The sequence below is a fragment of the Lepidochelys olivacea genome (assembly GCF_965140295.1).
Source record: "Lepidochelys olivacea isolate rLepOli2 genome assembly, chromosome: 13".
Taxonomy (NCBI): domain Eukaryota; kingdom Metazoa; phylum Chordata; order Testudines; family Cheloniidae; genus Lepidochelys; species Lepidochelys olivacea.
In genome coordinates, this window is record NC_140423.1 from 29,906,174 (window position 1) to 29,933,871 (window position 27,698).

General features: G+C 55.4%; 1 protein-coding gene across 2 annotated transcripts in view; it reads right to left on the reverse strand.

The window, feature by feature from the left end:
• The window catches only part of MTCL2 (microtubule crosslinking factor 2), an 81,612-nt gene that overhangs the window by 30,744 nt on the left and 23,170 nt on the right, over positions 1-27,698 (reverse strand). Inside the window, exons 3-6 of one of the 2 annotated variants that reach the window (XM_084645350.1) lie at positions 20,887-21,045; positions 9,716-9,778; positions 2,476-3,729; positions 861-1,016 (exon numbers count right to left, since the gene is read on the reverse strand). In XM_084645350.1, the coding sequence (XP_084501476.1) occupies positions 861-1,016; positions 2,476-3,729; positions 9,716-9,778; positions 20,887-21,045 (1,632 nt within the window). Of the gene's footprint in view, positions 1-860; positions 1,020-2,475; positions 3,730-9,715; positions 9,779-20,886; positions 21,046-27,698 lie in introns of both variants that reach the window. The other variant, XM_084645349.1, reaches the window with a different exon arrangement.

The window sequence follows — 27,698 nt, forward strand, 5'->3', positions numbered from 1 at the left end:
GCAGAAAGCATGGGGAGCTCTCTTGGCAAGGCACTCCTCGTTTGGGGCCGGCAGCACTTTCCTGCCTGTGGAGAAGCAATCAGAACCCCTCCCCGCATCAGACAGACCCAGGGCAATCTGGGAAGAGAGGTGGGAGATAGCGAGAGGGGGAAGCCCCATCCTCCACAGCAGCTAACAGACACAGACCCATCATGCATGAGTCAGGTGCATTTTAGGGACACTCAGGTTGATGCTGCTTGTCCCTCTCTTGAGCACTGGGCTCTGACTGCACTGTGCCTGTCTGCTTAGGGAAGTGGTCCTGCTGGGAGCAGCATGCCTGCAGTGCCCATATCACCAGCTGGCTGAGCTCCAAGACACGGAGGGGCTGCAGGGCTTTATGGCAGCCCGGGAACCCACAGCCTCCTCTCCTCCCAGGACAACCGGCTCCCCTCCAGGTGGTGCTGGCGCATGGGGAAGGACACAGCCTGCTAGCTGGAGTCTTTGCTCTCTGGAAGGAGTCTGCCCCATTGCCCCACTAGCTCAGCAGTGCTCTCCCCCATCACCCCATTTACCACAGAGAGAGGGGAGCTCTCCCCACCCACATCTGGCAAGCTCCAGAAAGCAGCTTTCAGAGTGATCCAGCAGCCCTGTGGGCCCGTGCTCCCTCTCACCCAGCTGGGCCATGGGCCTGCTGAACACACGTGCCGAGAGCTCTCCCATGGCAGATCCCCAAGGGCCCCAGCAAAGCCACCCCCTGCCCCACATCAGTGCCTCCCCTTTCACATCTTCTGGCCTTCCCCCTCCCCCCGCTGACTCAGCATCTCCTAGGCCAGCCTCCTCTCCTGCAGGGCGGGGCGCTCCCGCCCCCTCTGCTCACCTACCTCGGTGACATAGGAGTCGTTCTCGTCCGGTCGGTAGGGCTTGTAGTTCCTGGGGAGTTTCACACTGGGGTCCACGTCCATGGCGTTGTTGCTGCGGTACAGGTCAGGGGGCCGGCTCCCCGCGGCGTCCCAGTCTGGGCCGTCCCTAAAGTCTGGCTGCTGCATGCATGGGCAAGTTAATGAGAACAAACCAAAAGGGCGGGAAGAAAAGAAAAACAGACAAAACAATGGGTCTCAGAAACAGCAAAGAACTACAAGACAACGAAAAGGATGAAGAGGAAGAGGAGCTTCAGCACAGTGGCATAAGACAATGTGGAAAACAAAAGGAAACACAGGATGAGGAGACACGTGGGCTGGATTGTTTGGGGTGGGGGAGAGAGAGAGAGGGGAAAAATATGCAAACCCCAGTTATGGTGCCATGCAGTGACTGGTGGGGTGGGGGCTCGGGCTGGGTTGGACTAAAACCCAGCAGCATGCAGGAAAATAGAACTCTGAACAAATGAGAGTGTGCTTCGGAAAGGGGCACTGCCACCTGGCCACATCTGGAAATCTGCTCCCTCTTCAGAGCCCGGAGCCCTCTACCCTCCCCTGGCAGTCTGCAAATTCTCAGCTATGGTGCCCCTCCTCCTGCTGCACGTGGGCTGGGCTGGGCGATGTGGAGCTCGGGGTGGGGGCGAGGGAGGCGAGGGGGAGCGTGCTGGCTGGTTTGGGGAACAGCGTGAACCCAGGGTTTTTGGCACATTCCCAGCAGGACAGATTTTGGATGGTGGTGGCCAAGGGTCTATGCCGTGAGGAGATGGTGCTGCTGGAGACGCTCCTCAAGGGGAGCGCCGCCATGCATCTCGACGGGACTGCGTGCTTTGGGACAAGCTGCATCCTGTTGCTCCAGCAGCATGGAGGGGCTGCTCCCCAGGGACAAGAGGACATGCTCAGAGTCTTACTGAAATTTGCCTTTCAGATCTTCACTCTGGAGTCTCTTGCTCATGGGCTCTCTCTGCAGCACTTAGCAAAGGGGCTGGGAAGTTCTCTCCCAAAGAATGGCTGTTAAGTGGGGTGTCACCGGGATCCTGGAGACCCAGGACAGCACCCCTTGCCCTCTCTCCCATGCACTGTGCCGATTTCACATGAGCCTCCTGCCTCACTTAGATGGGGTCTGAGCTCACTTGGGGATGTTTCACCATGACGGGAATCTGGCATCAGACCGGGCAGCTATTGCTGGGTCTGCAGAACAGTGCAGTCACCTGGGATGGACCCTGGGCATGCTGAGGTAGGACTGTACTTGAGAGCCCTTCACCTGTGGCTGGGGACAGGCTCCGTGTCAGCCAGCCCACGCCCCAAGAGTTCTGAAGTGACGATGACCCAAAACAGTGTTCCTCTGCCTGCCCCATCTCCAGGGCTCCACCTTCCCCCTACGCACACTCTGTTAGAGCAGAGTCCTATCTTGTCTGTGGGTTCATTACCATGCAGTGAGTTGTTAGTTTGTCATTCACTCTAGAGAGGCACAAGGGAGGTTACATTATAGGTGGGGTTTGTTTTGTTAAAGCAGGAGAAACAGCACGGCAAATAAAGCAACCACCACTGCACGGGAACGGCAATGCCATGGAAAACACCCTACCTGGAAGTCAGAGCTGTGCTCTTTGCGCAGTGCTCCTTTGGGAGAGTCCTGGGCGCCACAGCTGGGCAGGAAGGCGAAAGGGTCCATCTGCTCTTTCCAGCAGTCCCCAATGTGATCCACCTTCCTCATGAAGGAGCTCAGCTCCTGCTGCAGGACGCGGAGCCTCACAAAGATCATGTTGATCAGCTTGGAGTCACTGGTGCTTTCACTGTTGTTATCCACCGGCTCGCTCAGCACCAGGTCCATGCAGTCATTGTCCAGACACACCTTCAGGCTGGGGGTGAAGCCATTGGAGTCCGAAATCAAGACATCGATGGCTTTGCTGACAAGTGCGGCCTGGTCCCGGATGCCGAGCAGAATCTCCAAGTCCTTGGATTTGAACAGCTGGGTGGGGCTGTTATCCTGAGACTTCCCATTGCCGTTGCCAGGCCCTCTCTCAGGACGGTCCTTGGCATCATTCTCTCCTCCAACGGGCACCTCTCTCCAGAGAGGGGTCGGGATGCAGTCTGCAGAGTCACCAGCCTCAGCATCGGTCTCCATCATCGGCCTCGTGGTCTGGCAGGAGGCCAGGTCACAGCGCTGCAGGTTAGAGAGCAGCACGCGGTTCTCGTACTGCAGCTTCTTCACCTTGCCGCTGAGCTCGCTGATCTGCACCTTGGCTGTGGCCAGCTCCTCTTGGGATGGCTCGCTAATCACCGAGCAGCTGTCCTCTGACAGGGTGATGTCCAGGTCATGGTCCGACTTGTACTTGTTCAGCTCATTCATGAGGAGCTTGTTTTGGTCTTCCAGCTCCATCAGCGACCTCCTCAGTAGCTCTGCCTCCTCTTCCACGAACTGCAGGTGTCGCCTCAGCTCCACCTGGCTCTCCCCAGAGTCCCCACAGCTGGTGGAGGAGAAAGCAAACCGGATATCCTGCCCCATCAGCTCTCTGTCGCCTTGTCCCTTCATGTCATCCATCTCTGCCCTCAGCCCACGGTTTTCAACCTCGAGCTCCACGATCCTCCGACTCAGGATGTTGGCTTCTTCCTCAACGAGCTTCAGATGGGCCTTCAGTTCTGCTTCTCGCGAATGAGGGGAGTCCGCCAGCTCCTCTATGGACAGAGAGCTCTCCAAGTCCCCGTACAAGGAGTGATATTTCACCAGCTCCTCCTTCATGCTGTCGTTCTCCTTGGCTAACTTTGTTAGTTTCTTGCACATCAGAGCCGACTCTTCTTTCGCAAAATGCAGTTGACACTTTAGGTCTGCGCTGTCCTCCTAGGGGCCAAAATGGCAAAGGCATTAGAAAACAGGCTGCTTCTGGTTAAAAATGAGAGTCACAGACCACGCAGGACCATTGTGATCATCTAGTCTGATCCCTGTACAACACAGGCCAGAGAATGTCCCTCAAATAATTCCCAGGACAGAGCGTTTTAATACCTATTGTTTGCAGCTCTACAAAGTTCAAGTAGTCAACCTGCCTATTTGTAATTTATTAACATACACCTGAGCCAAAGCACGAGGCCAGGAGCACAAGACATGGCTTCATATGGACTGCAGTTTATTGAGAATTAATGGGCCTACCTCAACGGTTTCATTGCCTCAGTTACACTGGGCACGTGAGAAGTCCAGGAGCTCATGTCACGAAGTGGAGCTGCGCTCTCAAACCTATGGGCAGAATTTGGCCCTTGAAGTTGGGAATTAATTTGGGACACTGACATGGAGAAAAACCAAGTGAACTGGCCCACAGCAGACATTCTGTCATTGTCAAAAAACTGTCCCTCAGGTCTGCAGAGTGACAGTTCCTACAGGCCCTACCAAACCTCAGATACCTGGAAATACGGCTCCATGGAATTGTGGCAAACACAGGAAAAGGGTACCCAGGGAGCTGGAAAGCAGCTAATCACACAGGAGATGGGCCCCAACTGGTCTGAACTGACAGGGAGGAATTCACACCCCTGAAGCTCCATGGCACTGAAACGATGTTCACACTTCACTCTAACCGGGCCAATAAAATAGAGCTACATGTTGTTTCAGCAGCGTGGGGAACAAGCTGTCAGACTCCATGTGGAAGAATAAAAACCACAAGCAGGTTTCCTCCTGAAAGCCTGGCATTGCTGTGCAAGTGCAGCAGTGTTTTGAATTAGTTCAGATTGCTACAAATCCCCCCTCTGGGCTCCCTTCTGCTGCCCAGCCAACAGGAGTCAATTGTTTCAAAACAGAGCAGCTCAGCCTCCCATTCGCTCCCTCCCCTGGGCACATCACTCCACCCAGCCTGCTGTGTGCTCGCTGTGCTTGGACTGAGCGCGCAGGGCACAGAGATGCTCTGTGTGCTCTCGGACAGTGCTGCACACATCCCCGCGGACGTTAGCAGCAGCAAACACAGATCTCATTTGTCTAAGGGCTGGAAACGTCAAAGGGACATTTTCAAAATGAGCTGGGCCTTTTGCTGTACAGCTCCCAACGGCCACTGAAACAGTCCCACCCACATCCTGACACAACGGCTGAAGTAGCTGGCCCTTTATGCCACAACTTTGTTGCATGAGCATAGATGGGGAAACTCTGATAGGTCCCATCCGCCCCCTTTCCCCCAAGGACCAAAACTGGGCTGCTCCTCTCAGCACCGCTCTCTAGTACTTTGTCCATGGGGCAGCGGGGAGGCCCCCAGGTCCCTGGGGAGACTATTCCCCACCCTCAGGAAGGTTTCCTGTCATTCCCTTTGCAGGAATTCACTCCACTGCTCCGAGAGCTGCCCCATGGCTGACAATGGCGTAGAGGGCCAGCGCTGATCTGATACAGATTCTAGGTGTCTGTCAAGTCAGCCTTCCAAAGCAGCTTGGGAGAGCCCCTTCCCCTCCTCACGCCAAGAGACGGAGACACACAGAGGAGCAGGGTGCTCCCTGCGAAATGCCAAGTACATGTCTTGTGGGGAGGGGACATCAGATGCCTGAGGGGCTAGAGAGACTTCCACTCTGCGACTTCCATCTCAAAACCCAGCAGTAAATACTAAGCCAGAAAGATGGGATGAAGCCATTGCATGTGGAATACAGGGAAAGCTGGACCTGTTCCACGTCCGGAGAGACAGCCGAGGGGAAAATCTCAGCTCTGCTGTTCATTACCATCAGTCTTTCAAAAGCCAAGCCATTAGGAATTTGGAGATTTCTTTCCTGGACTCCCCAAGTGCGTTAGGGATTTTCTGCTCCACGAATATGACCTCATGCAAAGGGTCCGTTGGTTGTAAATCTCATTGAACGCATTTCATTTCCTGTTTTCAGGGCTGGGAGAAAGCATGTTCCTGGGAAAACTCTGCACACTGGTGACGAATCCCTCCCACTGAGTGCCCTGTGAAGCAGTCAAGATCTTTTTTCCAGATGGCTAATACAGTTTGAAAATTCAAATTCAACAGCTACGCCTGAGCCTGCATCACCCTCAGATGAGCAGTAGCTATTAACTCTGCAAACTTCCCAGGCTGCTTTATGAAATCCCAGAGTTTTTTACTGCAGCCTCGTTCAGAGTGTAAAGGTGGGTGCCTGCTCCCAAGCTAGGGCGCAAACCCCTGCTTGACAGAGCAGTGGGCATGATGGCCTCATGTTATCCTTCCGCCTCACTCAGAACATTCCGCAAGAGCTCACCAGCCGATTTCACATCAGTGGAAAAATGGTGTACTGCGAAGGACAGGATATAGCCCTTACTATACCCTATGAGGGCCAAATTTTCAAGTGTTGAGCACCCTCAGTTGGAGGCAGATTTCCAGGAGAGGTTTCCATTTGGGCACTTAAATAAAAGCAAGACTTTCAAAACCCACACCTCCCTGCAGCTCCCATAGGGACACTCCTGGTCAGATTTTCAAAAGATCTCAGCGCCCAAGATGTGGTACCCTTTTAAAATCTGCCCCTTGCTCAGGTGCCTGAATGGGAGTTCAGATCTTGAGAAAATTCAAGTCTTAGTGTTGAAGATCAACACACCCAAACTGCCAAACCACTGGCCTGGAACCATCAGACCCCTAGAAGTGATGGTGAATGGTGCTCTCTGAACACTCAGATGACAGACGGAAGCCCACCTATAGCAGTCTGTCTGATTTCCACCTACCACCCTTTTAATTTGAACAGAGTCACATTTCATACTACACCAGTCAGATGTGAGCAGGATGTGGCCCCAGGAACTCTCTAAATCAGCGATCAATCATGAATCAAAGCCGTCACTGGCGATAGCTCACAGCACACAAGTAGCAGTGCTGAGAGTTACCCATGAACAGCGCTCCCTCCCGCAGAAACAAGCAAGTGAGGAAACGAACGCAGCTAAGGGTAGGCAGAAGGACGCCATCTCTCTAGGTGTTCCTGCTGCACTCGTCACGGCCTACATCAGTCGCATCACGGGAAGGGACTAGTCTTGCTGAGAAATTGCTGGACTTTCCAGTTTTACCCACAGTGCTGAGACAGGGACAGTCATAACTCACATGAGGCAGAGCCTCAAGTCCCCCAGACCCATTTGCGCAGTAGCATGGACAGCCTAATCCCTTTGCCCACCCTTGCACACCAGCATACTGCTCACACCCTAGGGATTTCTGAAGAATCTGGGGGTCCATCTCCTGAGCTCACCCAGCTTTGCAGCAGCCATGGGGTCTTTCTTGGCTCCATGAAGACGACAGCCTGAGAAACATGAGGTTTATGTCCTGTGGTTTGGAGTTGTGTTGTGTTTGTTCCCTCTGCCCCTTGTGGTATCTCATTAGGAGGGAGTGGGGATGGTTTTGTATTTCAGTCTCAACAATGTCTTGTAAGAATGTTTTTGATGTTCTCAAAGGCCTGAACATCTCCCACTAAGAGGGACAAAGATGGCAGAGGGGACAGCGTTTCCAAGTGCAGCTCAAACGTGCAAACTGGTGCACCTGACTATTAACCACAGTGCCCAACACATGTACAGACGTGTGCTCTGGGGAACATCCAGTTGTCTTGACCAAGCTCCTCCACTGATGAAATATGGGAGGACGGAAGAAAAGCCACAAATGAAAGGACAAAGAAACCAGCAGAAACAGACCCCCATTCTTCAGCGTGTCCCCTCCACCAAAGAGATCTGCTAAGACACAAACACCCTGCAAAGGGAAAACACAGACTGCTTTCTGGTCAATGATTTCAGAACCACCACCAAGTGTGTCACGGTGGGTAGCGGATTATCAGATTTATCATCACTGCGCAGGTATGGGGGTGAGACAAACTCTCAGGAGACATGGACCTTTCCCTAAGTCTGCAGGGAAGATATACCTGCTATTCCAGTGAATACTTTGTACGTGTGTGTGAATCTGTGTGCATGCCCTCCACGGTATGCCCCCACGTACAATGGCAGGCCAGATCCTCAGCCGGTGGAAATCAGCTCAACTGATGTCAGTGTAGCTATGCTGATTTATACCAACTGAGGACATCTGTGTGCACAAATCCTGGAAGACCAATTTTATCCTCACTGCAGATTTAAGCATGGCCATAAATTTAACCCTGCAATGCAATGAGTTGGAATTTCCTCTAACACTCATTCTGCTGCAGCAGACTCATGTTATCTGGGGGGAGGGATAGCTCAGTGGTTTGAGCATTGGCCTGCTAAACCCAGGGTTGTGAGTTCAATCCTTAAGGGGGCCATTTAGGAGATCTGGGGCAGAAATTGGGGATTGGTCCTACTTTGAGCAGGGGGTTGGTTGGACTACATGAGGTCCCTTCCAATTCTGATATTCTATGATTCTATTTCCTTTGTATCATTGTATTGTTCTAATGAACCCCCTTGGCATTGCTGCCAGTGTCTTGAGTTACATGTAATTCAGATATTCCACTGTTATTCAGGATTAACTAATGCAGCTCATGAACTCAACATCAAGCATTTGGATGCTGGAGACAAACCAGAGCAATGAATGATGAAGACTCTACCGGTCAGTCCTTTCCTACCTCTAAAATGCTGACATCAGCCTTTGAGAGAGGCTTTTAAGAACAATAAACTGCTTTCATTTCTGCAGTGACAACACCAACTCTGAACCTGCGCACCGCGGTCAGGTTATTAGAGAGTCAAAGCCACTGAACACACCAGTCACTGAGAGACGAAATCCTTCCACCAGTGGAGAGAGCCCATATCTGCTGCGTGTCCAGTGTCCTGCACAAGGCAGGGATACAGAGTGCATGATGTTCGGGAAGTTTACAAGGCGAGACTGTTGGACAGAGGCACCTCAGCTGCATCCACTAAACCGTCTGAGCAAGATGGATACCTGAGCATGCCCGTGTGCAATGGCCCGTGCTGCAGAGGCAGGTGTGAATGGGACACACACAATCACCCAATAGCCAGGGCACAGCACCCTCTCTGCAGGCTGAGCTTTGGCTCGGATTTTTAAATATCTCAGAGTGTCAAAACTGCCCAAGTGGTGCTGGGATCACTGTTCTAGCCAGGCACGGTGCTCTCTCCACCAGGCACACGGGAACAGGACGTGGAACTGGAAGGGACCTCATGGGTCATCAGGTCCAGTCCCCTGCTATTGCAGGCAACCCCGTCATGCAATCCCCATCCATCCCATGCAGCTAGGCCCAGAGCCAAGGTCTAAAGCAAGGGCACTTAGCTATGTACTGGGTCTGAGTAGTTTTCTGGTTAACGAATCCTCGTTACCCCAGTGGAGTCTGGACTGTTCTGAGCCCCACCCCATTTCTTCAGGCTTGACTCTCCAGCTGTGTCATAAGCATCCTCCCTCCAGCCAAGGAGACCTGGCTGAGATTCCTTACAGAGCACATCACTCAGTATGCCATATGCTCATCCGCCTCCCCACCCAGCCACGTGGGGGTGAGAGCATGAACTCTGTAGCACTCCCTAGAAAAGCGACCGTTAGCATCCCAGGTAGGACCACTGCAGGGGCATTTGCTCCATTTGCTCCTCAGCCATTGGATGTTCTCCAGAGGAGAGCCCCAGCTAACCCCCAGAGAAAGTCAGCTACGTGGCTCTCTGCAGCACCAGCATTGTTCCATGGCTGAGCAGGCTGGCCAACCCACTTAGCACTTCTGGTTCCAGGCCTCAGGAGCTACGTTCCAAACCCTTTATTAGAAACCCTTCACCCTAACCATTCCCCAGGGGCCACTCGACTCATCAGGGCCACGCAAATTAAGACATGACTCTTCCATGTGCACAGTTTTACTGCTATGCCAGGACTGGCGACCTGCAGGGTGAGCATGGCTCTTTGAGTTCTACAACGCCATGGATAGTCAACATGGCCCCAGGAGGGCCTGACTGGCTACAGTCTGGGTACCTGGACTGACGGCTTCTTTTCAGTCTTCCCCACAGAACGAGATCCCCTTTTCTTCAACGAATTCTGGAAAGAGATGAGAGAAGGGTTATGCAGAGTCGTTTGCACACTGCAATGCATTTGTGAATTCGGTTATTTAATATCAAGCAGCCACTTGCACCAAGAGACTGCTCTATCGGCCGTGGGCCCCACCCTGAGCTAGAACCCTGCCGTTTGCTGCCAGCTTCGGTTATGGGCTGCTGAACGCAGAAAACAAACCCCAAAATGTGAACTTTGACCTTTTTGCCACCTAGGTCAATCTAACCACTTGCAAAAATAATACCAATGCCTGCCAACTGCATTATGGGTAAGGCTATGTTTATGTCACGAAGGTCATCCTGACATTCTCTGCTTCAGCCCGAGGGGCTGAGGGATCAGAGCTGGCAGCTAGCAGGGCCCCGGGAGGGTTCCAGCGATAGGCAACAGCCTCCTCAGGGTTTCAGCGATGGGCGACAGCCTCGCGCAAGGGAAGGGCGGCTCCTTGGGTGAGTGGCTGGGTGTGTCCTGTTTTCTCTTTGGGAAATACGGTCACACTGCAGCTCCCAGCCGCCGTGTGTGGAGGGAGACCCCCCCTCCCCTGCAGCTTCCAGCTGCCGCGGGCAGTGGGGGTACCCCGCAGTGGCAGAGGACACCATGGAGCCGCAGCAGCAGAAGTCAGGGACAGGTCACAGCTTCCATGAATTTTGTTTATTGCCCGTGACCTGTCAGTGACTTTTACTAAAAATAACCATGACAAAATCTTAACCTTAATTATGGAGGCACATTGCTGCCGCCTAGGAGAAATCCCATCACAACATGGTCCCCAGCTTGATTGAATGGACTTTGGCCAAGGATGTAGTTAAAGGGGAGGAAAGGTGCAGCACATCTACCAATGTGATATATGCCATCATGTGCCAGCAATGCCCCTCTGCCATGTACACTGGCCAAACCGGACAGTCTCTACGCACAAGAATAAATGGACACAAATCTGACATCAGGAATCGTAACATTCAAAAACCGGTAGGAGAACACTTCAACCTCTCTGGCCACTCAGTAACAGATTTTAAGGGTGGCAATTTTGCAGCAGAAAAGCTTAAAAAACAGACTCCAAGGAGAAACTGTTGAGCTTGAATTAATATGCAAACTAGATCCCATTAACTTGGGTTTGAATAGAGACTGAGAGTGGCTGGGTCATTACACACATTGAATCTATTTCCCCATGTTAAGTATCCTCACACCTTCTTGTCAACTGTCTAAATGGGCCATCTTGATTATCACTACAAACGTTTTTTTCTCCTGCTGATAATAGCTCATCTTAACTAATTAGCCTCTGACAGTTTGTATGGCAACTTCCAACTTATCTGTATGTATATATATTTCTTCTTACTATATGTTCCATTCTATGCATACGATGAAGTGAGCTGTAGCCCACGAAAGCTTATGTTCTAATAAATTTGTTAGTCTCTACGGTGCCACAAGTCCTCCTGTTCTTTTTGAGGATACAGACTAACATGGCTGCTACTCCGAAATCTGATTCCCCTGAAGGGGGCTGCTGGCAGCTCGTTTAATACCTTGCATTCCCAGCCTCCGGCTGCGGATGGAAGAGCACCAAGTTACCGAGCCAATCCCCAGTGAAGCAGGGAAGTGCTGTCACAGTGAGGGTCTGCCATGGACTAGAGCGGCACAGCTGGGGCTGGAGGCCAGCAGCCCTGATTCGCAGCTCCCAGTTCTACCCACTAGGCCATGCTGCCGCCCCAGGGTTTCTAGGGGCACCCTGTACCCCACGGGGAGCAGAAGCACACAAGAGAAGCTTCTGCTCCTACTACCCCTCTTTTGGTGATAAAGGACAGCTCGGCCTGGCACTTCTCAGCAGCACAGTATGTAAAGCGGACACCAGCACAAACCTGGCTTCTGATCATCACACTTGGAAAACTTCCACGTGTACAGGAATCCTGTTGCAGGCCTTCTGGAGCCACCCGCTTCGGCCCGTCTCCCTGCAGTTCTAACACCCTGGAGGGAAGTCACTCTATCATGAGCTGCCCTGGGCTCTGTAAACCACAGATCCAGAGACAGCTGCCCAGACAAATGCTGGGTGCAGACAGTGTGACGGATGCAGCTGGGCCAGACCTATTGATGACTGTGGAGATCAGGCCCGAGGCCTTGTACTGGTGATGGAAGTGGGTTGGAAGCTGGTGGAGAAATCGGCGCAAAGGGGACCTGTGCTCACAACAGACTGCTCCGTGAGGGGCTGGCTCCCTAAGGAATGAGACGCTGACAGCTTCAGGGCGGGGCCAGAGAGCGAACAAACCCTGTGAGGTGGTTTGCAGGGCTACTTGACACAATACTGTAACTAAGCACATCGGGAGGGGCTGCATGGCGGGCTGTGCAAAGCCGTGACCTGCACCACCCACCAAGAATGTCGCAATTGCCCGTGCGGTTCCAGCATCAGCATCCAGAGTAGCAATAATGACCTTGGCCCAGGGCATTTCCTGGGGCTTCACAACCAGTGGCAGTCCTCTGTTGCACCTTAGACCAGCAGCTCCTGCCAGCCAGTCATGCACCTACACTCCCGGCTTCAGTCATTCCAGTTCCAGGCCAGACTTCCTGGATTGGCGGCCCAGTTTTAGTCTTGATCACGATTTGCATGGAAACAGCATCTTTATTTCTTAACTGCTCCCCCAGCTCCAGCCTGACATCACCGGCCAAAGACAGAGTCTGTCCAGGTCCTTACAGCGCTCCCATGGCTAGCATGCATGACAGCACCAGAGCGCGATTTTTTAAACAGAGTCCAGGAACCCACAGCAGTCTGAGGGCAGATGTCAGAGGAAGCAAGCTCAACAAAGCACTTCTCTCTTCCTACCTGCATCCCCTCAGGCTTGCCCTGGGTTCAGCAGCTTAGCTGACCTCCGCCAGGCACTGAGTGAGCGGGGAGATGGGGCTGAGCAGGCACTTCAATCCAGGCTGCATCACCACAGGCCTTCCCCAGATTTAGGGCAACATGAGGAAGAGGATGGAGCTGGAAGGGACGGCTCAGAGCACTCATGTCTGTTGCTCAGATGCCCATAACACCACTCTGGGTTTGCTGCGAGAGCGACGACCTGAGCCAGTTCAGGGTGTTTCTGTTGATCTGTGCAGGGACTTAGAGGTGGGATCGGACTGTTTACTGATCAAAGGCATCCACTGCAGCAGAGGCCCAATGTCACGAGGATGGAGGCACCTGTACCTGCCCACCAGACTAACAGGTGCTGTCTCTGTCTCATTCCCTGGGCTGGAGCCTGATGCAGTAGGGTCCAGCTACTTGGCCAACAGGAGGAACTGGACCCTGCTCATTTATTAGCTTCTCTATCAGCTTGTTCAGGAGCGTGAGGCCTGACAAGGCAGCACTGCCCAGTCATTCCCTGGAGCAAGGGTTTTATTCGTTCTGAGCAGACTCCTGACTGCCTGGGGCAGCATGGCAGATTCCTCTGCTCAGGTGAGGTGCCCAGGTCGGGGACCATCTCTCAGGTGGGGTCCTAGAGTTCTTTATTCTTTCCCCATCTAAAAGGGCAGATGCAGGTGGTGCCCAGGTGGTGCCACTGGCCCAGGAGAGGAGCAGCTTTGCTGCTAGAATCCTTTTCCAATGGCTGCAGGAACAGAATTTCTTTTACCTGCTAATTCATGTGGGCTCAGCAGGATTCCTGGGGGTGGGAGGTAAGGAGGAGTGTTTTGGCTTTGAGGAGAGAGCATTATTCATTGCTCTGCAGCCACTATAAAACAGATTAGATCTCTGTCCCCAGGGTTGCAGCTCTATTTTACTTGCCCCAGGCAAAAGGTGAAGCACTCCTGCAGGGCTCAGAGGTCGAGTTTCCCAGGAAGCCTCTAAAACCCCTGTCCTCCCAGCTGCCTGGCTCCGGCCCATCCAGTCCCCACAGCCGTCACCTCGGCCTCCTGGAAATCCCAGCGTAAGACTGCCAGCCACTGCAGGAGGTGACAGGTTGAGGGAATGTAGACGCTCTTGGGCTTCTCTGCCAGGGAGCAGCCCACAAATCACATCAGCACACCAATGTGTCAGCTCCCCTTTACACTACACATATTGGCCCATGAATCCTAGATTTATCAGTGCTGGGGACAGAGCGACTCTAGGGAAAGGCCAATGCCCACAGCTCATTGGAATCCAGCTTCTGCCTCTGGTCCCTTACACAGCATGGAAAGGACAGAGGCGTAGAGCAGCCGAATGCTGCAGACATGAAGATGGGCTTTGGGGAACAGCTGATTGAGAGCTGTATGAGATTTTAACACCCGCTTTCAGTCCCACAGCCTGCTCCAGCTGCAGGCCTCCTAGGAAACCAAACGGACTGCAGGCTCACGTGGTCTCCTCCCTCCCCGGGGCAGCATGGAGCTGGCAGGCCCAAGCACTTGCTGATACAAAATGTAGGGAGTTTGTTACAGATGTCCCTCCTATATCTCTACTAAAAACGCAACTGCCCCAGCCACCACCACATTGTCCACAGCATGATGCCACTGAGCCTGGAGCTATCACACTCCCCCTGCTAGATGAGACAGGACAGGGCTCGAGCCTAGGACTGGGGCCATCCAGGCTCAATTTCCTGCTCTGCCTCCGACTTCCTGTGTGCCCTTAGACATGCCCCTTAGCCTCCTGGGGCCTCAGTTCCCATCTGTGCAGGGGGTGGGGTCATCACAGGCCTGCCCTGCCTCCCGGAGGTGTGAAGATAAATGCGTGGGAGATGGTGAGGGGCTCAGATACTGTGGGGAGGGGCAGTAAGTACCTCAGATAAACAGGAGAGACTCAGACTGGGCAGCCAGTTCCAGGCAGGACCCTCCCAGCCAAGCTGCCTGACCTGACTTTCTGCACCATCCAGCAGGGAGTGTTTGGGCAGCAGACCGTGAATTCAGGGAAGGGACAAATGACCCAGATGACCCTCCAAGACCACAGCAAGTGCTCCTCACCGGCCGGCCTCTTCCTCGCTACCCCACATGGGGCAGCAGAACTGAAACCTGTTCCACCAGCAGGCGTTGTACAGCGGGTTTCGTTCTGGCCACATGCACAGCAGCCTGGCCGGCTGGTCAGGCCAATCCAGCAGGGCAGCAAACCTGCAGGCTAGCCCCGGTTCTCCACTCAGTAGCCAGGAGGCCTCAGGTACAGAGGGTGAGGCGGGGCACTCAATGACGAATCTTCCCAGAGATGCCCCGCACTCATCTCCTACCCCCAGCAGCTCGGACAACCCAGCTTCCAAGCACGCAGCACCTGGGGTTCTGACCTCCCCGCCCGGGGCTGCAGCTTTGGGCCGTGCTGCCCAAGAAGAGTTAAGAACCCCCCCCCCACACACACACACACGCCTGCTGGGCTAGTGCTCACTCCCTAGGCAGGACCCAAGAACAGCCTGGCAGGTCAGCTGGGGAGCAGGTGCCGCGACCTGGAGGAGTCAGAGCTGGGATGGAGAGAGAAGAGGGGACCTGGGTGGGGGTGGCTCGAGGAAGGGAGAAAGGTCAGCTAGGGAAGGAGGCTGTGGGGGGAGTCAGATAAGCAGGCAGGAAGTGGGGGATGCCTGGGGGAAGGGGCTGCTCCCCACACACTCAGAGCAAAGAGGACCTGCTGCCTGCCCAGAGACACTGCGTGTGGGGAGAGTGGGCCTGCGCCCGACGGGTGAGAAGGCTGCTGGGGCCCCGCCTGGGGAAAGTGCCATGGGCAAGGCAGGGGCTGCTGGAGAAGGGAGCAACTGGGTGGAGCAGAGAGTGGTGGGATATGGCAGAGCCCCCAGAGGTTGGGATACATTTCAGGTAAGCGGCAAAACACGCATGTGCTTATCTGAGTGAGACCCAAGTTTCTCCATCTGTGCACCCACAGACTTGGGGGCTGGCCCAGCCCAGGCTCCGTGCACACCAGTGCTTGCTGCTGGTAGGGTCAGCTCCAAAAATACCCTAGCCCTAGAAGCACCAATGCTTCGCTCTGCCTAAAACCCACCTGTGACTCACCAGCTCCGAGCAGGGGAGTGAGGGAGGTGGGGCGAATATCCCTTTCTCGTGGCCATGCCCTTCCCACTTCCCTCACCAGCTGGGGGTGGGTCTGGCAGGCGAGCAAGGTAAGCTTAGCAGCTGCCATTTGGCAAGCCGGGCAGGAGGCAAGCCAGAAAGGAGGAAGGTGCAGCCATGGGGGGTGATGACCAGCAGGGCGCGTAGCCAAGGGCACCATGGCGGATTTTCAATGTGTTGTGGCAAAGCACGAGCAGGAAGAGGAGCGAGGGCCCGGGTGGGCAGGGGGAGCCTGCGGGACAAGAACCCTCATCGCCATTGTTTAACGTGCAGGGCAGCAGACAGGATACAGAACCACGGCAAACCCTGCCCCCGCGAGCCCCCCCACATAGTGTGGTGGTGAAGAGAAGAGCGTGCAGCGGCCTTGGAGGCTCATGATCATCAGCCCTTCGCCAAGCAGATTGTGCGGGGAGCCTCACACGCAGCAGCAGTTCCCCATCTTGGAGGGTGCAGAGCGAGGTCCCAGGCATGCACCGTGCACCTGGGCTGCTCCTGCATTCTCTGCACATTACCTCCTTCCTTCCCACCAATTTTCACAGCTCTTTTCAAAGCTGAATTTGATTCTTGTTTTCCAGCCACTGCCGCCTGCTCCTGATGTGGAGACCCGGGGGGAAGAGAAGCCACACTGACTCGAGGGGGACAAATTTCGTGCTACTTTAGTGGGTCTTGAGAAACCCTCCACTGTGAGCCACCACGTCTCCTGCTCCTGCGAGATGCAGGCATTTCCCCTCGCCCGGGCGGAGCAGCCCAGCTGCCTACTCAACCCTGCAGTCCCAGCAAGTGTTTGGTGAACAGCCCTGCCAGCCACACTACTGAGCAGGGACGCTGCAGTAGAGCAGGGCCCCGTGGATGCTGCCCTCAACACGTGCTGCACCAGAAATATTCACAAGCTGGTGCTGGGACCCGGCAGCCGAAGACTGCAGCTGAGCAGTGCAAGCCGCTGGCTGTGCCAAGGTGCTGAGATCTAAGCCACTCCTATCAAGGACATGCCCGTTGTCAGGGCTGCTGCTGCTGCTGGGAATCCCCCATGCAGTGAGCAAACCCTCCCAAAGGAGCAGGGCCACACCACGCTTACATCTCTCCCCCTTCTCTCCCTCAGAAGCAAAATGCTCTTGTGACACCAGCATGACTCTGGAATGGGGCTGGACCCGGCTGTCCCACCCCGAGGCCAGAAAAGTGGCTGGGTAACGGCCGGAGAGGGCGTCCCTGAGCCTGCGATATCAGCACCACAGTCCCGTCAGCCTCTGGCGCTGGGGTCATGGTGTCAGCGCGGCCAGGCCGCCGGGCACCCCTCCAGCACTACGGGCTGGCAGCAGGACTGTGATTGCTGGGCAATGCTGGGTTCAGATTAACACGTCAGTCCTGCTGTGCCGAGCTGCGCCATGTGGCTCCGCTGGCGTCAGGACCTGGTCCTGTCTCATCCCCCTCCTGCCACCAAAGGACTCAGGCGCTCTGGGAGATGCAGCCCTGGGAGGGGAGAAGATGCATGGAGCCACAGGTGTCGCGTTGCATGCGCTGGGTGATTAATTGGCCTTCCCAGCATTTATCCAATTATGGGAGACGCCTCTTCCGGCTGCAGAAATAATCAGCCTCTAATCCCCTTAGGGGCAAGCCTGTCCCTGTGCTGAGCCGTGGAGAGGGGCTTGTTTGTATTGCTACTAACCAGCTTGGCTGCTGCGCTGCCAAGATGCACCTCAGCACAGGAGGAAGAGGCGGCTGAGGGCTGTTAACTCACTTGTTCAGAAACCCTAATTAGAAAACCAAATGAATCACTGAAGCTGCTAATGAGGAGCTGGGACCTTGCTGGCCTCGGGGTATCCACTGCATGAGCATGCCAGCCCAGCTCCTTTGCTGAGCCACCTCAGATAGCACCTCAGCCCAGAGAAGCACCATGGTTTGGACACAGTCCAAGAACAGCAGGCTAAATAAGTTAGCAGCCAAGCGTGAGTATCCCAGAGGATGCCTGCTGGAGTCAGGACCTGACCTGACCCCACCTGCAGTTCAGGTCTAAGCCACTGAAAATACACAGCTCCCAACTGAGAAGAGATTTCGGCCCCCGCTCATCACACACCTCTGAAGTGCAGAGTCCTGAGAGCTGGCACAAGGGATGGTTCTCCCCAGCCCAGAGGGGACCCTTGCAACCCTCTGTAAAGGAGGCAAGAGAGTCTGGCTTTAGCTAAGATACCTGCAGTGGGCAAGGGGTGTGTGGGGGTGTCTCTCTCTCTCTCTCTCTCTCTCTCTCACACCCTCCCTATAGATTTGTCTCTGGCACACCTGCAAGCTTTCAGATGCATAAAAACAGTTTCTAGTCATGCTGACGCCTCCAGGAAACTGCACATTTGCCTCTGAGATGACAATATTCTGTGCTTATGTACTGCTTCCTCTCTCAAGCCCCTTCCCCAGGAGGGTCAGCATTAGCAACTCCATTTCACAGATGGGAAACTGAGATAATGAGGGGGAAGCAACTTGCCCAAGGCCACAAAGCAAGTCAGCTACAGAGAAGAGAGCACAAGCCATGTCTGACTTCAAGCCCACTACTCCATCAGATCACAACTGCCCTTGAGACAGCCCTGAGGATCCCAGATCCAGGCAGATCCAACTCCCTAGCAAAGCTAAGGAGCTGCATCTTCCTGTCTGTAGCCTGTCAGGAACCCTGTGGAGATTAACAAGAGGGACTTCAAACACCAGTGCATGGCGCTGGCCTTTCCTCCCACCTGCCCCATCCATGCACAGCTGCTCAGAATAAGAAATGAAAGGCTGAGGCAGGAGGACAAACCCAGCTGGGCTGCATCGAGACTGGCAAAGAGACGCAGCGACACGAAGCCAAGCTGCCTAGCAGAGGAGGCAGGAAGGCGTTTCCAGCGAGGAGGAGGAACTGACCAGACAGAGGGCGTGGAGCTGCGATACCAAACCGAGAGAGACCATGCGAATGAGGGAGAACTCTCCAGATGCAGCTCTCCTCTGTGCAGCGCTGAAAGCCTGGACAGGGCACTGCCATTCCTGTGGGGGCGATTCTGCATTGGCACTAACCGCCTGGGATTGCAGGGGCCGCCCTCGCCCCTGAACGAGGAGCACTAGACACGACACCCTGGAGCTGCATGTTCTGGCACCTCTCAGCGAGACCCTGAGTGCAGGCAACATGCAAACCTTAATCCCTGGCCACAGCTAGACATCAATAACTCTCGGTCTGCTCACATTGCGGCTTTCTCTGCCTCTGGGTATCAGGCCATAGAATCCCCTGCAGTTCTGCTCCAGCCGCTTTCCTTTGCTAGTTCGTGCTCTCCGGCTGCACACAAGCTAATCTCATGCCCATTAGTACCGTCTGCTCACGGTTGGGCAGCACTCTGGCTGGGGAGCCATGCTCAAGGGAAAGCTGAGCCAAACGTGCATTGGAGAGCAAGGACAGACAGTAGGCAGCTCAAGAAGAGCCGCTGCTCTGAATCAGCCCCAGCCCTGTACACAGAGCAGCTGGACAGGGTTTGCTAACAGGGTTTGCAAGTGTGAGATTAGTTCCCAGCTGCTCGCATGACATGTAAGCAAAGTCCGCTCTTGGCCTGCAAGGACAAGGGCCATGGAAAGGGATCTGCACAGGAGGGAGCCAGGCAGGGCAGGAGGGTTACTGCACAACACAAGGGTGCGTGGCTAGCTGGCTCCCCAGAGGGGCTGGCCTGGGCCAGCAGTGCAGGGAATGGCACTGGGGTGAGCATGGAACCAAGGCCCCAGCATGGTGCTGGGGTGCTGTGCTGCGAGAGGCACGGTCAGCAGAGGTGCCCGGTGCCGAGTCAGGCCGACGATCCTGCTGTCTGCGCTGAATGTCAGTCAGGGTAATTCCATCCTGCTTACCTGGACCCCCCCACACATACACATATATTCAGTGACTCCCCTTGCTCCTGCCCTGAACTATGCTTACTGGCGTTACTGTCAGAGCCCAGAGCATGGCAGGGAGAGCGGGCCCTGCAGGAGGGAGAAGCAAGTCAGCTCTCAATGCTCCTCTCTGGCCTGCCCCGCAGCCGCCTCCCCTAGACAGCCCCCGGGGTCCTGCAGCCAGCCCCAGCTCCCTGGCTGAAGGCAGGGGCTCAGGATACAACCCAGACGATGCATGCTGGAGAGAGGCTATTCTGGGAGGCTGCAGGACCAGCAGTGCCCTCCCAGCCCCACGAGGCAGGGCATGTCGCTGCTGCTGACTGGGGCGTGCATGCTGCTGTGAGGCAGACACATGGGGGGAGAGGCAAGGGCAGCACTGGACTTGAGGAGGGAGGGGGGACTCTATGCCCAGAGTGACCCCAGACCCGGGCTGCTGCCAGGAGCCAGCTCCCCGCCATGGCACATGCATGCTATCCGTCACCCCCCACATGCACTAGTTGCCCGGTGCATGCATAGACCCTCCCTCTGCGGCTCAGTCACACACGCCTCAGGCTGGACCAGAGCCAAGGGTGCCCCAGGGAAAGCCGGCTGACATTTCTAGGCTCAGGAGGGGCTGGTTTCCTCCCTCTCAGGGACCCCATTCATATGCTGGGAAAGTGTCACAGTCCCTTCCACCAGCAAACAAACGCACCCCCTGAGGGACGTCTTCTGCAGCTCCTGGGCCTCCCACCCTGGCCCCACTCACCAACCGTCACAGGAGGGCGGAACAGTATTTATTAGTCCATGTCTATGGAGAGCGTCCACATAGGCAGTCAAAGCCGCTGCTGTCGAATCAGAGAGCTGGAGGCACACGGGTCAGCCCCTGCTGCTAAGGCCTCCCTGAACCGTGGCGAAGTAAATCCCAGCAGGGCTAGTGTCTAGTAGGGATGGAACGGAGATCTCACAAGCAACTTGGCGGAGGCCCTAGGCCATTGAGGCTCACAGAGAGGAGACAGGCACTGCCCAGAGCTTGCAAACCGGGGGAAAGGTTATAAATATTTTGATGGCAAAGCAGCTTTCATTTAAATGAGGAGAGCAGAGAGGCCAGTGGATTCCCAAGGTGCAAGGAGACAGGAAGCCTTCTACAGGCAGAGAGCCTGTAGCCACTAACCACTAACAGCTGGGCTGGCTTCCTGGTACACCAGGGACACATAAAACACCCCCCACCCCCACACAGCAGGGTGCATACATGCTCCCTCCCCCATGCACCCCAGCCCTCTCACCTCACGCAGTTTGTCCATCTCGTTCTGCAGCACCTGCTTGGCCAGCTCTGTCTCGATCAGCCTCTGGCGCAGGTCTTCATTCTCCTCCTCCAGCTTGATCCTCTTCTTCTCCACCACCTCCAGCTCGTTGTGGAGCCGCACAGAGACGTCCTTGGCCACCTGCAAACAGGGCAGGGCCACGTTCAGGCTGAGGCTCATAAGAAAGAGCAGGTGCAGCGTCTCTAACGCCCGTATGAAAGCAGTGCTCAGAGGGGCAGGCAGGACCGGGGCCCATCATGCGGGGTGCTCTACAAGCACACAAGGACCCAGACACTGCCACAAAGGGCAGCCCAGGCTAGAGGGCGCTAACATTTCCCTGTGGCTTGCAATAGCTTCTCCATCCATGTAGACTGGGGATTTTAGAAACAACATGCAAACAGTAGCCACAGTTTATATAGGGCCTAAAATTTGCGATGAGCAGTAGTAACTAGCCAGCAAGCAGCAGTTCTCAGAGCTGGGCTGCTATGCCCTCCCCTAAGCAGGTGGGAAGCCTGCCCGCTGAGCCCTCTCTGAGCTAGGGGGTTTGCTGCTCTCACTGAGGCCCTTCGTTCTCTCCTGCATGGACACAGACTCTGACCCAGCCTCCCGAGAGGACAAACCATCTTTGCAGCTGTGCATTACCCGCCCTGCTGTACTGGTGGCCTGGCCGTGCTGGTGCAGCCCCAGGAAACAGGAGCTAGTCCGGGATTGCTACTCGAACCGCTTCAAACCCCAGCTCCACTGAGAACGGAGGAGGGAACAACTGACACCAGCAAGAGACATTTATTGTCACTCGTGCACAGCAGGGAGTGCAAATTACAGGGGCCCGAAGTGCAGCAGCTGACGTCCCCGGTGCCCGCAGGAAGCCCCAGTCCCCAGGCTGGATCCCCCGTGTGGCATGGGGCAGGAGCCAGCACTGATCGTTCAATGGAAACATTGGTCCAACCAAGCGGAGAGCTCAGACACGGGGAAGAGCGCGTCACGGCCAGAGTAAAAATGGCCATGGGGGAGCCTGCAACTGCTGACATAGCAGGGGGCATCTGGCACAGCTCCACTGTACTGGCCACAGCTCCTGGAGGAAGAAGAGTCACTAAAGTGTCAGTGGGTGACTCAGAAAGACACTGACAGCTACGGAGATCTCTGCAAACAGGTCACATTCCTGCAATGGGTCTGCCAAGCCAGAGTGCTTGGGCTGCCAGAAGGGCCCGAGGCAAAGGCAGACCCGAGCCCCAGGCGAGGAGGATGGCCAGCTGAATGGATTTAAATCAACTGATCATGGGTTTTAAACACAACTATATCCGTCACACCAGATGGGCTCAGTCTCCTTTGCCGGGTTCCTGCTAGTCCCCCAGGGCTAGATGTCTGTATCTATGACAGGCTTCAGAGTAACAGCCGTGTGTGGGGGGGGGGGGGGGGGGGAGAGAAAACCTGGATTTGTGCTGGAAATGGCCCAACTTGATTATCATACACATTGTAAGGAGAGCGATCACTTTAGATAAGCTATTACCAGCAGGAGAGTGGGGTGGGGGGGGAGGTATTTTTTCATGCTTTGTGTGTATAAAAAGATCTTCTACACTTTCCACAGTATGCATCCGATGAAGTGAGCTGTAGCTCACGAAAGCTTATGCTCAAATAAATTGGTTAATCTCTAAGGTGCCACAAGTCCTCCTTTTCTTATTGTATCTATGACCTTTTTTCTATAAACGAAGCACCGAATGGGGTCACAGCCTAATTACCCACCGCTCACAAACCCACGCCTGCCAATCCCGGTGATGGGTTTTGTCTCCTGGAGTACCACCCGGGCCCTGGGAAGGGACACTGCGACCGGGTAGCACCAGGATGTGCCCTCCCCAGCAGTTAGGAGGAGGTTAGCTCTGGGCCAGGATAACACCGCAGTCCTTGTGCAATCTGCCAGAGATCAGTACATTTAATCCTGGGTGGGGGCAGTTGGCACAGGCACACGTTGCCATCGCACTAAGCCGATGAGGGGGAAACCATGCCCACCACGTGGGGAGCGCCTCCCAGATTCCAGCAGATCGGAGAGAGAGACAGACAAGGCTCTGATGGCAACACACATGCTAATAACCCACATGAGCTTCACACGCTTGTCTCTCTGCTGGAGGGCGTAGGGTGGCTGAGAGCACCAGAGAAGGGGATTTATACCTGGGGGTCCTTCCTGTGCCGGGCAGCCAAGCCCTTTTCTCCAGGGCACCCATGGCAGTGGGGGACGTCAGAGAACCACTGCGCATTCCTATACCACCATTTCGATTTGCTTCTGGCTCTTCCTTGGGCCAGCTGCTCCCCAAGCCAGGAGCCCTCCTCCAGGTGATTCCATCTCACCTCCACTCTGAGTCAGGCCTGCACCGCCCCAAAGGCTGGTAAAGCCTTTTCCCTCGATCCCAGGGGGTCACGGAGTCCCCGGGCAATGCTCTGAAACTGCTCCCTATGAAGCCAGTCAGGACTCTGGGGGAGCCTCCTCTCTGTGAGCAGACTGTCTCCAGGGCAAAAAGCTCACACAAATTCCACCTTCCTGGGTCTGACCTCGGAGCATTCAGCATCCTCTGCCCCTCCGTGCACTTCCCATAGCGAGTCCGCCCAGGCGGGGTCCTGGAGAAGCCAGAGGGTCCTGCACCCCAACTTCACAGTCAGACATGACTCTTAGCCCGCCGGGAACACAGAAGGTTTATTAGAAGACAGGAACACAGTCTAAAACAGAGCTTGTAGGTACAGAGAACAGGACCCCTCAGCTGGGTCCATTTTGGGAGGCAGTGAGCCAGAAAACCACATCTGCACTTCACTCCACATCCCCTGCCAGCCCCAACTGGCCCACTCTCCACCCCCCTGCTCCTCTGGGCTTTGTCCCTTTCCCCGGGACAGGAGGTCACCTGATTCCTTTGTTCTCCAACCTCTTTAGCTATCACCTTGCAGGGGGGGGAAGGGCCCAGGCCATCAGTTGCCAGGAGACAGAGTGTCCAGCCATTTATGTACACTGGCCCTTTGCTCTGCAACAATTACACCCCCTTATCCCACCACCTAGAGACTTAAGAAATGCATAGGGGAAACTGAGGCATCCCTACAGTATTCAGAGGAAACATTAAGAACAGTCCCACTTCATCACACGGGGCACCACCCTCAGCCAGTGGCTGTGTCAGAAATGGGGGTAGCTGCAGTGCAGAGAGGGAACAAACGGGCGGGCGGCATCTCCAGGCCAGGCCAGGCCAGCATGGGAACCTGCAACACAACAGCTGCAAAGGCTGGGGGAGGTACAGGATGTCCCAAGGCAGCCCTGACTGACAGGTTGGACAGCGGGGAAGGGAGGGGGGCGGGGGAGAGTGTGTGTGTGTGTGTGAAGACCCACAACTGCCCAGTGCACAGCTGAGGGGCCAGGAGAAGGAGATGCCCCTTGTTTAACCTTCCGCAGTTATTTGTGCAACACCCCAGCGTAGACTGGTCTCTGGGAACCGGCAAGCAAGCTGTGAGGGCACTGCTGCATGGCAGACAGCGCCCAAGGAATGCAGGCATGGCTGTGGGCCTCCATGGGGAAGGCAGCTTTGATGAGCAAAGTGCTTAATTCCTGTGCGTGGGAACACGGCCAAGAGGCAGCTGCTGGGAGTCGAGGGCAGGAGGTGTAGGGACAATACAGACTGACACACACATTGGAGCAATCGCTCCCAGCTCCTGCTCCCAGGACAGAGCCAGCCCATGAAGCCAGGCACCCTGTCTCGCCATTCACCTCCCTGCTGCGAGACTCATGGCAAGGGAACAAGAGGATGCAGCCAATGCCTGAGACACTGATCCCCACTCTTGGACCCCGACCTCCAAAGCAAAGCCAAGCCTTCCACCCTCAGAACACAAGTGTCAGCATCCGGACTCATCTCCAAGGCAGAGCAAGTAGGCAGTGTCAGCTAGGGTGTGCAGAACCTGGGGGAGACAGGGCCCCCCCTCACGGCTCTGAGATACAGCAAGCTGATTTGACAGGCCTGAAAACCCAGGCCTTGGCCAGCTGCAGAACTGGGCCTCAGCCCTGCTGCTCTGGGGGCTGCAGTCTGACAACACCCACAGTAACACTAGACAGCACCACTTGTCACACTGCCTGCGGGTGCCTGCCACCCAGTCCCCTGGGGCAGCTTCCGGAAGCCATGGCTTCTGGGAGATTTTGAAAGCACTTCCAGGAGTCCAGGGAATTGTGGGACAAGAGATCAAATTCCCCTAATCCCTGTGGCATTGGTCACGTTTCCTAACCCTGGTCTCAAGACAGAGGCCAGGGTGTGTCATGCAGATCCACAGGGGCTCAGGCGCTCTCTAGGGCACTCAACCCAGCACCCAATCGACTGCACAGGGGACGTGGGAAGGCGACTGCCACTGGCTGCAGCGACACTGTCTGGCAGCACTGCTCAAGGGAGCTGGGAGCATGAAGCCAGGGTTGCTGTGCATCAGAGGAGCAGTGCAGGGGACCCAGGAGAGGAACAGCACGGGGGCAGCAGGAACATAAACCCATACATTTGGGTACATTGATTGCAGGGAGCAGAGTTCTGTTCTATAGGCTCTCGCAGGGTTTGTCCCCAGCAGGTGTGGGCAGCAAGAGACTCGCTTTTAAATACACACTCAGACTTTTCCTCATAATTACAGGCCAGTTAGCGCCGGATGCTGGGGAGGAGCCGCCATCAGTCACTTGTGGCATGTTTCTTTTCCAGGATCAGCCACTCTCTGATGCCTGGGGCACTTGGCAACCCAACCCCTCCTTTGTATAAGGGCCCTTGTTTGGCTCAAACTCAGACTTTGCTCAGCTTCCTAACGCGAGGATGGAAAAGCGCTTCATGCCACAGGATGGCCAAGTGCTAATCTAAGCCGCGCAGCTGCGATGCCTGCTTTTACGGGAGCCAGCGGGGGGAGGGGAAGGTGCCGCCTGGGCTCTGGCTGTGCAAGAGAGATTACAGAGCCAGGGCATGGAGACTTCCTCCTCCGTGTGCACAGCAGGGCAGGGAGGGGAAGCCAGGCCCTGCCCAGCTGCTGCAGCGACCTTCCTCTTCTGCCCCTCAGTGACTCTGCAGTGTGAACTCTAGGAGCCAACTGGCTCCCCCCAGACCCCCCTGCCTTAGTCCTACATCTACTGATTGGCCCTGGGAGGGAGCAAGGCTAGGCCAGGCCCTCTGCCTGCGGAGCGAACAGCATTGGAATGGGCCCAGAGAAGAGAAAGGGAGGGGCGACGGTGTCCAGCAAGCTGCTAGGAGCAGGATCCCTACTGTCACTGTCAGCACTGAAGACCACACGCTGGCAAAGGCAGGCCAGGGCCTTGCCCACTAACCCTGCCAAGCTGTACTGAGTAGCACAAAGACAGCAGGGGGACCACAGCATCTCTGACTCCAGAGAGGGGAGTGATACAGCCCTTTGGGGATCAGCAGATGGTGCAGAAAGGAAGGGTTCAGGGCCAAGCTTGGTGGAGGGGCCTGGTTCCAGCTCCAACTCCTCGCAGGGTTGCTGATTTGGAGGCCTGGGTTCTCTGGGCGACTTGGTTTGCAGGGGATCTGAAGCTGGGAACAGGGGCGCAGACTGTCAGGTGAGAGTCAGTAAAGACTGTTAACAATCCGATGCTTCCTGCAACCCAGCAGCTGCCTGCTCCCCTCGTTATCTGCAATCCAGAGGCTGTAGAGACCCCCACGCTCCTGCTGTAGAGCCTAAGGGTACAGCTATACTCCAGCGCCTCCAGCTGCACCGCTATGGCACTGCTGTTGCCTATATCAAAGGGCTTTTTCCATCGCTGTAGTTAATGCACCCCCACCCCCTGAGAGGAGGTAGCTAGGTCGGCAAGAATCCATCTGTTGACCTAGCTGCATCTACACCGGGCGACCTAGCTACGTAGCACAGGGTGCAGAATTTCCCCCCATCCCTGAGCGATCTAGCCAGGCCAATGTAATATTTACCTTTAGATCAAGCCTTAGGGTTTAAAAGTTTCTACGTGTGATGGTTGTAAAGGTCACCTTCCAATGGCGAACAGCGTTTGGCTAATCTATGGTCACCTTCCCAGTGGTCCTGGGAATCAGCTCAATCAGCCAACACTTCTCTGTTTCACTGCTGACCACTTCAGCGGGAACACCTGGCAAACGTGCCTGTCTGTTGGTCTTGGATGCAGTGATAGTTACTGAGGAGTGGAGAGCAACCAGCTGAGGGGTGCTAGGAATTAAAGCCCCACAAAATTCAGATCACTTCTGCTCTACCCAGCTCTGTAAACGAGTATTCAGTGACGCCAGCTGCAATCAACAAAGGCTCAGCTCTGCCAGCGTGGCTGAGACATGTGGTGGGAGCCAGGACCCCCCAACTTTGGCTCCACAAGGGCTTCACCTGGGGCTGGGGAAAAGGGGGAGCCTCTTGTCAGGAAGGCTGAGGCCTCTGTCCTAGCCAGGCTCCAGGTCACTGAGCATAGCCAGCCCCACCACAATGGGGCGAGCTGCATCTCGGAGTGACACTCCCCTGGGAGACCTACAGGCTACAGCTCTGCAGCTGGAACAATTCCCACACACTCAGCAAGGGTCAGGAAAAGCTGAAGCTTCATGGCTTGCCCAGCTGTACCAAGCCAGCCCTCTCTCCTCCCTCTCCCTCCCATCCTCTCTCCACCCCCTCCATCCTGTTGTCCTTTCTCCCTCCCCCCAGCTCCTTTCCCTTACCTCTTCCCCACTTCTGTCCCTTGCCCCCTTGAGGCTTGTGCTATTCCCAGTGTCACTATGGCCCCATCCAACTCCTATCCCTTCAGCTAGGGAAGCTCTAGCAGAAGTCCTGAGGCTGGGACCGGGCCACAG